At 42.8% G+C, this 11885-nt stretch overlaps 1 protein-coding gene across 1 annotated transcript in view; it reads left to right on the top strand.

Annotated features, from left to right (window-relative positions):
- Window positions 1-8832, top strand: part of LOC309552070 (synaptotagmin-4-like) — a 91586-nt gene extending 82754 nt beyond the window's left edge. Inside the window, exon 5 of the mRNA XM_082252840.1 lies at window positions 8173-8832. Coding sequence (XP_082108966.1) covers window positions 8173-8322 — 150 coding nt within the window. The 3' untranslated portion in view covers window positions 8323-8832. The remainder of the gene's footprint in view (window positions 1-8172) is intronic.
- The last annotated feature ends 3053 nt before the right edge of the window (window positions 8833-11885 follow it).

An 11885-nucleotide genomic window follows, 5' to 3' on the forward strand; every position in this document is an offset into this window, starting at 1 on the left:
TTCCTGTACTTTTTCCACAGCAGGAAGGCCATTCCCATTAGCAGCCGCGTCCTGCAGGACTAACTGTTACTGGTCTTTGTATGTGAGCTGTCTGTGGCATCTGTTTGGAGAACAGACCACTCAGCCGGCACTAGAGGAAGCAGAGCTGATGCTTCCTGTATAGTGCCGACTCCTGTCACAGGCGGAGTGATACCAAATGTACGCCACATCTGCCTGTGACAGGAGTGATGCAGGAAGCATCGGCTCTGTTCTCTACTGCAGCAGCATACTTCCTCTAGCGCTGGCTCCTGTCACAGATTTACACTGATGCTTGGGGATGGACAGTGGGTTGGGAATCATCCAGCAATACCCACCAGCAGTACCCGCTAGCAGTACTAGCCAGCAGTACCAGCCAGTAAATCCAGCCAGGATGGTGGGTCGGGAAACATCCAGCAATACCCCGCAGCAGTACTAGCACGAAGTACTAGCCAGTAGTACCAGTCAGCAGTACCCACCAACAGTACCAGCCAGCGGTACCCACCAGCAGCACCTGCCAGCAGTAACCACCATCAGTACCAGCCAGAAGTATCCGTCAGCAGTGCCAGGCAGTAGTACCCACCAGCAGTACCTGCCAGTAGTACCAGCTAGCAGTACCTGCCAGTAGTACCCGCCAGTAGTACCAGCCAGCAGTACCCACCAGCAGTACCTATCAACAGTACCAGCCAGCATTACCCACCAACAGTACCCACCAACATTACCCACCAACAGTACCCACCAGCAGCACCAGCCAGCAGTACCCACCAAAAGTACCCACCAGCAGTATCCACCAACAGTACAAGCCAGCAGTACCCGGCAGCACTACCCACCAGCATTACCAGCCAGCAGTACCAGCCAGCAGTACCCGCCAACAGTACCAGCCAGCAGTACCCACCAGCAGTACCAGCCAGCAGTACCCACAAGCACCAGCCAGAAGTACCAGCCAGTAGTACCAGCCAGCAGTACCCACCAACAGTACCTGCCAGCAGTACCCACCAGCAGTACCCACCAGCAGTACCAGCCCTGGAGGACAGCCAGAAGCAGCCATCAGCCATACCCACCTGGGGGACTGCAACAGCCAGCGATACCTGCAGGAATCCTGAGGATGATTTGAAAATTGAGGTCAGTTGAGTTAAAGGTAAACCGCAGTGCATCCGTGTGAAAGCAGCTTTAGGCTCCTTTCACACATTTGGTCCGATCGGGTCTGCCTGTCTGTTTTTCAGGTGGCACCTATGAGACCCTCCATTCACCTCTATAGAGTGTCAGATGTAAATGGACTTGTTTCAGTTTACATCCGCCTATCTCCAATCCAATCCACTTAAAAAAACAGAAGGTAAACTGTCTCAATCTCTCAGGGCGGATCGGAACAGAGGGCCCATAGAGTAGAGCAGGCTGTGTTCGTGTCTGCTTTGCATATGCTGAGTGGACACAAACCTGCCATCTGCCTGCTCCACTCATTGTGGCCTGTGACCGGTTACCAAATCGCTAAAGTGGCCCTTGCTCCTCAAAAGGTTGGGCACCCTTGCTGTAGGAGCATGAGTCCTGGATGGAGAGATGCGCTGTAGCAGCCTTCCCCCTTAGTTTTGCCGCTGTGTGTGGCAGAGGTAAGTAGTAAAGTAGGGGAAATAACAAAGATCTCCAATGAAGTTGATAAAAGTGTTAAGAGCGCTGCCCCTGTCGCGGCTGGCCTTAACACTTTCATCACGGTGGTTGGCAGGTCTCACTATTCTTCCCTGCCTCCAATGCACTGAGAGCATGGCACCAATCTAGGCTTTATTACTGCGTAAACTGGCACCAATACTAGGCTTTATTACTGCGTAAACTGGCACCAATACTAGGCTTTATTAGTAGAAATACAAAAGAATTGCATAGCTGAGAAATGTGAATAAATGTAGAAACATATGATAATAAACATATTAGTTAATGTGTACTAAAAAATATAACAAAAGTGACAATATATCAAAAAGTCCATAGTGAAAATGTAAGTCTTCAACAGTGCAGATCCAGGTGGTAATTGTTAGTAGTATAGGAACAAAACGTGAGTAGATCTGCCATCACCAACATCTAGGGGGTGTACCAGAAATGGTGGACCCAGTTTGGCTTATGCCTAATGGATCAATGCAGGCAGTTGTGTCCCCCACACCAGGTATATAGGGAAAAGTTGATTTCAATATATAGCTTCACTTTCCATTGTATTAGAGATATTATGAAGTATTCCACCATCAAAAGGAAAAGACGATCCATGAATGACACATGGGACACTCTGAGACATTGCGTATTTATAGTAAAATATGTAAAGGCAGTAAAATATGATTGTCTTCTCCTTTCCTATTTATCCAAAATACTAGACTAATAAGAGCAGTACTTTTAGAATTTCCTTTTTTTTACTGAATAAACTGACACCAATACTAGGGGTTATTACTGCATAAACTGGCACCAATACTAGGAGTTATTACTGCGTAAACTGGCACCAATACTAGGGGCTTTTTTTTTACTGCATAAATTGACATCAGTACTAGGCCTTATTACTGCATAAACTGGCACCAATATTAGGCTTTATTACTGCATAAACTGGAATCAATACTAGGCTTTATTACTGCATAAACTGGCACAATACTAGGCTTTATTACTGCGTAAACAGGCATCAATACTGGGCTTTATTACTGCATAAACTGGCATCAATACTGGGCTTTATTACTGCGTAAACTGGCACCAATACTAGGGGTTATTATTGCGTAAACTGGCACCAATACTAGGGCTATAACTGCACAAACTGGCACCAGTACTAGGGGCTATTACTGCACAAACTGGCACCAGTACTAGGGGCTATTACTGCATAAACTGTTTGCTGAAGTTGCTTTAAGCTATAAAGAAAAGCTTTTGAAAGTTTTCCTCTTTCTAGGGTCTGAAGCAACACCTGAGAAAGAAAGAAAAACACTTGAAAGCTTGTCTTTTAAGTGTTCGGTTAGTACAATAAAATGGTATCTTTGCATACTGCATTACTCTCATATTTTGTAACCTTTTTTATATATACATATTTAGTTTTTTTCAGTGGTATGATATAGTGCCCCCCCCCCCCCCAGTTTTGACTGTGGTATCTTATGTGCCCCCCCTATATATTGTTTCTAGAGTCGCCACTGTTGGACAGGCTCTACACCAGCAGTCGACAACATAGCTAGCAATAGTAAGTGCCGCACACTGATTGATGCTGAGCAGAGACTCAAAGAAGAGCCTCTGCAAAGGACAAAGATGCAGCCACAGTAGGCTTCCATTAGTCCTCTTTTAGCTTTCCCCAATATGATTCACAGCAGCTCCTTGCAGCTCGCTGTGGGGGGAAGTGACGCCATTGGTCAAAGTGCAGCGGGAGCTGCACTGAGCTGCTCTGTGAAGTGCAGGGAACGGGCAGCCTACTACATTACACACACCCTTACCAACTCGTTAGTTAGGCTCTCAAGCAGCAGATACAGCCAGGGAAAAGAAAGCATCAAAATGAATTGGGGAAACCTAAATTTACTAATTTTAATTAAAATATTTAGTGTAAATGCCATTAAATAAAATGAGAGATTCACAAAAAAAAAAAAAAAGAGTGATATGCAAAAAGTGGTGTTCAAGATGCATGCAGAACACAAAACCTATATATCTGAGTAATGGAAAAAAATACTACGTTATTAAGACATTATTTGATTACCATTTTGGCTTCAAAGGTTTTTGCCATCTTTTAGATTTACTGCAGAATCCAATGTGTGTTCTACCCTCTCCACCCTCTCTTTCAGTAAATTATTATTATTTTTTTTATTGTTTTTATTTGTACAGAAATGAGCAAACAAAAGGGCAGCAATATAGATTTCTTCCCAAAGGCTTCCAGTAAAACGCATACTGAGTCTGCAAGTTGCTCATCTCAGTGTGAGCCTCCGCATAAGCAGGATGACCCAGCGTCCCCTGCAGAAAATACACCAGTCAGTAACTCAGCATTAGTTGACTTAGTTACTGAAGATACAGCTGCTGATGTTAGTAAGAGGATTCTTCTACCAAAATGTTAGGACCAGAATCAATGGCTAGAATTTAAAAAAAGTAGAAAAGGCTGTTTGTAGAAAAGGGCCTTTTAGGATTCAATGTATGTTGTGACCTTGGAGCAGCGGCGGCCTGTGCCTGTGCCGAGGCGCCGCCCCCCCTAAAAAAAGGGAAGAAAAAAATGATTAAAAAAAGAAAAAAATAAAAAGTAAAAAAATAAAAACCCGGTCTCAGTGGTGGCTATGGGGGGGGGGGGGGGTTTACGTCCCAGCAGAGGCGCTGATTGGCTGCCTTCTGGGGCGTAACCTGGGCGTAGGTCATAGCGATAGGACACCCCCACTTTCGTGATATCCTGGCTGTGATTGGTCGAGTCTCCAGCCTGGACCAATCATCATCCAGGACATCCGATTGCTGACCCCGCTGATGTCGCAATGGGGGCGGTGCCGGTGCGTGCGTCAGTCACGCACCGTCACCGCCCGATCTCCTTCCCGCCGGACGGATCGGAAGACCCAGAGAGCCCGCCGCCGTCAAAGAAGACAGAAGAGGACAAGAGGAGCAGCGCCGTGGACGGTTCCCGGAATCCCACCGCCGTCAGAAGAAGAGGACGAGAGGAGCAGCTCCGTGGACGTCTCGCAGGCAGCCCAGGAGAGCAGGTAAGTGATTGAAGCCGACCTGTGCCATGCCTGTACCATGCCTATACCATCACCTGTGCCATGCCTATACCATCACCTGTGCCATGCCTGTACCATCACCTGTGCCATGCCTGTACCATGCCTATACCATCACCTGTGCCATGCCTATACCATCACCTGTGCTATGCCTGTACCATCACCTGTGCCATGCCTGTACCATCACATGTGCCATTCCTATACCATCACATGTGCCATGCCTGTACCATCACCTGTGCCATCCCTGTACCATGACCTCAAAGTCACGCAATTTTTTTACCGCGTTTTTTGCCGCGAAGCAATACCTATTACATTTTTCTTTTTGCGCCCCCCCCTCAAACATTTTGAACACCAGCCGCCACTGCCTTGGAGTGTCTGTTTCAAAGGGTGTATCTATTTCAAAAGAATGGAGCACTGGTATGATTACTCCATATGGCAAAACATAAAAAGATATGTTCACCTCACTGCATAAAAAAATCCATATACATAAGATTTCAGAAGCACATGTAAAGGCAGGAGATATTCAAGCTCTACCTAGAAAGGAGATTTTGCAATCCAACATTGCAGAACAGCAGAAGCATAAGCTTGCGTCCACCACTTAAGTATTTCGCACTGCCTAATTTTGCGCAAAACAAAATGGCCCTTTCACAGACTTCCGAGATCTTATCAGCTTGCAAGTTGCAAATGGTACAGACTTAGGATGTAGTCTCCATAGTGAGTGAGTATACACCTGCACAAATAATAGATTGCATTGCCAGTGAAATTAGAAAAAAGCTTTGCAAGGCAATTGTTGAACACATATTTATATATATATTGATGAATCTACTACAGTTTCTTCACATTCAGTGTTAATTGTTTATATTCCTGCCTCTGTTAATAGAAAAGACACAGTGACTTTCTCGATTGCCTTGATTTGCCTAAAGCAGATGCACAGTCTATTGAAGTCACTCTTCTAACTTGTCTTTCTAAACATGGGTTCAGTAATGACTTTCTTGCTAAAAACTTGATTGGGGTTTGTAGTGATGGTGCAAGTGTAATGCTTGGAAGAAAGTCAGGTGTTCTGGAATGACTTAGTGAAAAATATCGACAGCTTGTGAAATGGCACTGCTTGTGTCATAGGCTTGAATTGTGCATTTCAGATACAATTGATTCTATTCCCGGTCTTCATCATGTAACATCATTTTTTGAGAAGTTGTATGCTGTAGATCATCAGTCACTAAAAAAACTGTCGGAGCTCTCTAAATGTGCAAAAGAATTAGAAGTACAAATTCTTAAAATTGGAAAAAAAAATTTCAGTTAGGTGGGTTGCTTCAAGCCAGAGAACAATACAAGCAGTTTGGGAGTCACATCCTGCACTGCACAGTCATTTCATGAAAGCAAGCTTAAATTCAGCTCATAACAGTAAGCAGAAATCTCCATTTAGTGACCTTAGCAAGGTCCTGACATCAGAAATTTACTTGTTAAACCTTGCTGGGGTTGCAGATGCTGTTCAGGAAATGGGACTATTATCTGAAGCCCTTCAAAGAGATGACATCACACTTCCACGAGCCTACCAGCTGATTAATTGATCAGTTCGTGCAATTGAAAAAATGAAAGACATGCCTGGCAAACATCTGAAAGAAGCCATGGAATCTCTGGATAAAAGGAATTTCAAAGGTGTGACCATCAATCCAGAGAGTACAAAAGGCCAAGTGAGGATAAATCTCCCTTGATTTTATCAATGTTTGGTGGATAATTTACGCTCCCGGATTTATGCTTTAACTGCAAGCAACAGACCTGCACCTTCATCACACTGAACTTGAAATTCTTGTCTCTGAAATTCACATTCTTATTTCCCAACGTTGGCCAATCGATGTGTACAGTCTTTGGTTTGAAGGTGAGATGAAGCTGGAGCAGCTGTGCAAGAGATTCTGACTCAACAATGCATCCATGATCTGTGAAGGTTTCAGAGCTTTCATTGATAATGGTGGTGCAGAGGTTCCTGAAAATCTAAAACAAGTTGTGACAGCAGTTAACAGTCTTCCAGTGACATCCGGTGATTGTGAGAGGGCCTTCAGTACAATCAATTTGGTGATGTCACACATTAGGAGTGGGCTTGGCATTGAACGCCTGCCCTATCTCTTGTTTGTCAGTTCCATTGGCCCTCCTGTGCATACATGGGATCCTATACCATATTTCTCAAAATGGCTGACCACACTTCGCAGTGCAGATGATACTAAATCCCGAAAAGTTGATCATCTTGAACTGCAAGGGAAACGTTATTCCTGTTTGTGTGATATTTTCTAATGGACTGTGTTACGTTTTTTTTTTTCATACACTGTTTTAGAAATTCCCTGCCAGGGAACCATTATCACACATTGTGGTATTTTTTTTTTGTGTTAGTACAGCATTCAGATTGAATTATTTTGTTGTTACATCTGTTCTATATTGATTTGTTTAATGCATGTACCTTTTGGAGGTGTCCTCGTAAACTGGCACTTTACAATAAATGTTTCTCTTTATTTGTTAAAAAAGAAGTACGTATTATAAATACACACACTTTTTTTTTATTTTGAGATGGGGGGGTCTTGGATGAGTTCCCACACTTTTTTTCCCAGGACTTGACCTCTGCTGCAGTGTTCTTTGTCCAGCTTTAATAAAGTTGGATGTGATCTGACATCATAGGTGTGCAAATTCCCGCTTTCCGTATGTTACACAGGGATTGATTTACTAAAACTGGAGAGTGAAAAATATGGTGCAGCTGTGTATTGTAGCCAATCAGCTTCTAAATTCAGCTTGTTCAATTAAGCTTTGACAAAAAACTGGAAGGTGATTGGTTTTTATGCAGAGCTTCCCCAGATTTCGCACTGTCCAGTTATAGTAAATCAACCTTATTAAAACATAGAAAGATGTAAAAAAAAAAAAAAAAACTAAAAAGACTAAGTGATTTATTGAGTCTGATCCTTCTTTGATTTTTTTTCCTTTTTTAAGCTTTTTGTCTGAGTATAGAGCTATGTTTATCTCTGGTTTAAATGTACCTATGGCAGACTGACTTACTACCCCTGCTAGAACTCTGTTCCAAGCATCGACTACTTTAGTTTTAAAAAAATACTGTATAAGGTTATTACATATTGAGTTCCTGCAATCTCTCCTGATATGTTCTATCCCTCAAACCTTTTATAATTTCTGTTTCTCTCTGGACCTTTTCTATTTTATCAATATCTTTTTGTAAGTGGGGTCTCCAGAACTGGACACAGTATTTTAAATGTGATCGAACTAACTAATATCGGGGAATCCCAACCTCCTTCCTCCTGATTCCTCTATATGGGTGTTCAGTTAGACCTAATTTAGAACACTGTGTTCACTTTTGGAGACCTCAATTCCCGCAGAGAGATCATGCAGGATCCTAAAATGTACAGTTTTTAGGAAAGAAGGAAAAGCGGAGACATGATGTTCTTTACCCTCATAAAATATAATTGCCAATTTTGTAATTTTCTAGGGTCGAATTTATAATCGTGCCCAAATTCTCGGACGTGTATTAATTGGTGCTGGGTCATCCAAAGCTGGTATGGCTCACTGGCAGGAGATGTGTAACAAATCACCTGTGGAATGTTCCCGCTGGCATGTGCTACAGTCAGATGTATCTTAGTGGAATTTGGAGACCTCAACATGGATGAATTCATCAATTCATAAGAGTGGAGACATTAAAGAGGAACTTCATGGATCTTTATTGGGTCTGCAATGGCTACATAATCTTTTCAGAAAAGCGAAAACTCTTTTGCTATGGTTTTATTGTACTGCCAGAACCCATCTGGTGAATTCTGAATTTTCATTCTCATTTTGGAATTCTTCTCCCCAATGTTACAGCACTAAAAACAGGAAGACCACAGCTCTAATAATAAAATGTGGGCTCCCAGTAAGCTGTGCTGATAAGAAGCATGATAAAGAAGACAGAGTCAACATAGACATAAAAATGTATGAGGATGTCATGTACTGGACTCCAAATGTGATGCCCACCCATTGCAAGAAATGTAGTTAAAAGTGTTAGTTGGTTGTATTTAGTAATTTAATTTGCTGCTAGCTATAAGACAGTATCCTGATTTTCTGGTATTTTCCTTAAGGAAATATTGTGAGTTTCTTTCTCTAGATAGGCTATTCTATTACCAATGGATAGATACACTATTTTGTCAAAACTATTGTGATGCCTGCACATGAACTTTAATGGTATCCCAGTCTTAGACTGTAGGGTTCAATATTGAGTTGTTCACCCGTTGCAGCTATAACAACTTCAACTCTTCTGAGAACGCTGTCCCCAAGGTTTAGGAGTGTGTCTATGGGAATGTTTCCCTGGCTCGCAGTCTCTGCTCTAATTAATCTCAAAGGTGTTCTATTGGGTTGAGGTCAGGACTCTGTGCAGACCAGTCAAGTTCCTCCACCCCAAACTCACTCATCCATGTCTTTACGGACCTTGCTTTGTGCACTGGTCCAAATCATTTGGTGGAGGGGAAATATGGTGTGGGGTTGTTTTTCAGGGGTTGGGCTTGGCCCCTTAGTTACAGTAAAGGAAACTCTTAAGACGTCAGCATGCAAAGACATTTTGGACAATTTTATGCTCCCAACTTTGTGGGAACAGTTTGGGGATGGCCCCTTCCTATTCCAACATGACTGCACACCAGTGCACAAAGCAAGGTCCACAAAGACAGGAATGAGTGAGTTTGGGGTGGAGGAACTTGACTGGCCTGCACAGAGTCCTGACCTCAATCCGGTAGAACACCTTTGGGATGAATTATAGCAGAGACTGAGAGCCAGGCCTTCCTGTCCAACATCATTGCCTGACCTCACAAATGCGCTTCTGGAAGAATGGTTAAAAATTCCCATAGACACACTCCTAAACCTTGTGGACAGCCTTCCCAGAAGTGATGAAGCTGTTAAAGCTGCAAACGGTGGGCCAACTCAATATTGAAACCTACGGAATAAGACTGGGATGCGATTAAAGTTCATGTGCATATAAAGGCAGGCGTCCCAATACTTTTGACAATATAGTGTTTATGGTTGGGTGCAGATATGGTGTTCTAGGTGAACCTCTTGGATCACATACTATATTAATATGAATTTACATAAAATCGTCCAATGGCTATGCACCAATTTTAATGGGGACTTTGCTTTACATAAGCACGTATGCTCACAATCGGTGCTTGCATTTATTTGTATATACTGTATGTAACATGTATATTTGTAAAGCCATCATGTATAAATATACATACCAGAAATATTTAATGCACTAAACTCAGTGAAACTAGATATTGTTTTGGGTAAAAATCTCTTGCTATAAATATAATTGTACTGTATATGATATGTTCTGCCATAAAACGGACAATATTGTGTCAATTTACATTGCCATAACTAATAAGTAAACTTTTTTTTTTAAATTTCTTTACTTGTACCGTGATCATTCAGCATATTTAAAATATAGGGCCTTGTGTATATTAGTTCCATAATCTTCCACAATGCATCAGAAACATAAAACAAAGATTCCAGTTACAGCGAGTAAAGGAAACGATTCTTCCTATGGATGGCTTAATACATCAGCTCCATTAGGGTACTTGTACTGCCATGCTGCCTGTACTGCTCACTACAGGATGAATGCTGTTTACACTAAAATTATATATTCAGCTTATTGTCTCATGCTTTTGGACAGGAGAGAAATACGGAACACAGCACAGTATTTTGATCCTTTTGACAGCATATTCTATTAAAAAAAACATGGAAATAATAACAGCACTAGTGATAAGAAATGTGCATACACAAACAAGGGTGAAATAATATCATAATATATTCAGTCCATGGAAAGAAAAACAGAGACCCCCTGCTCTGTATTGTGTTGTACTGCTCAGTATTGCTCAGTACCTCTGGACCAAATTATAGCTACCCTATCATATTTTCATAGTGTTAGATTCCATTCACACTTCTGCAACTTGTCATGCAACTTTGGACATTACAGTCGCATGACAAGTCATACCCCATGTTTTCCGATAATAACAATTCATATATGTGCGACTGGTCCAACTTTCAAGCATCTTGAAAGTCTTAGACTTCAATGTTAACCCTCAAAATTTGCATGAAATTCATACCTGAATGGTATACAATGCAACAGTTGTGCAACAGTTCTACATTATCACTGGTCAAAGCCAAAGTCGTATCCAAGTTGCACCCATCCAAAGTTGTATCAAAGTTGCACTCCAAATTTGTCGCAACTTTGGAGTCGTACAAGTGTGAATGAAGCTTAAAAAGTACACTTGCCCTGAAGAAATTCTGTAGACTTTCACTGCTAGCCTCCTGTTTTGAGAATTATCGTTCTCTGAATTTCATGCAGGTCAATTATTTCTGAGTGATGGACCTGAAACAATTATAGAGATAAGAAGTATTCCGACATTAGGGCCCATTCTAGATGGAGCGGATCTGTCCAAGCGCAATCCCTTGATCCCCGCTGAGCAGACAGATGACAGGTCCGTGTCCGCTCCGCTATACAGAATGGATGCAGACACAGCCCGCTCTCCTCTATGGGGAAATTGGATGGAAACAGATTGCATGTCTATTTCCATCTGCCTGTCATTTGATCCACTGCAAATTTTATGGGATCGGATGCCTGGCAGGTGTCAGCGGACACATGTCTGCTAATATCCGCTGCTCCATAGAGAACAATGGGTGGTCCGATCGGGCCTGCATGAAAAACTGACAGGTGGACCCGATCGGTCTGCTCGTGTGAAGGGGGCCTAATTTACATCATGCTTGTTCCCAGTATGTGACTCAAAAGTAATAAAGCCAGAAAACCAGTGTAGCACCCTACAGGTAGGTGCTAGGTATAGATATAGTGGGCCTTGTCTGCCTAACAGCACGGCTGTGATTTAATAGTTAGGGTATCATGGTTTCCAGGTGTGCCTGCTGAAGGGGGAGTCTCCCCACTGGCTCCTGTGAGAGGCTTCTCATAGGGCGGTGGAGGAAACCCAATCAGGGGACACATCCAGGTTTGTAACTACCCCAGGAGGCAGATTGTGCTCCAAAGGATTCTGGGAGTGGGTATACGTTTGTGGGTGGCACATGACACGAAGTCTTTGGCAGGAGCAGAGTCCCAGGAAGGAGAGTGCGGCTGTCTCTCCTCCTGTCTGAGGAAGGTGGATGTCTCGGGGTGTCGCCTGAGTGTCCAGAGCGTGC

The sequence above is a fragment of the Pelophylax lessonae genome (genome assembly GCF_965119305.1).
Source record: "Pelophylax lessonae genome assembly, chromosome: 4".
In the NCBI taxonomy this organism is placed as follows: domain Eukaryota; kingdom Metazoa; phylum Chordata; class Amphibia; order Anura; family Ranidae; genus Pelophylax; species Pelophylax lessonae.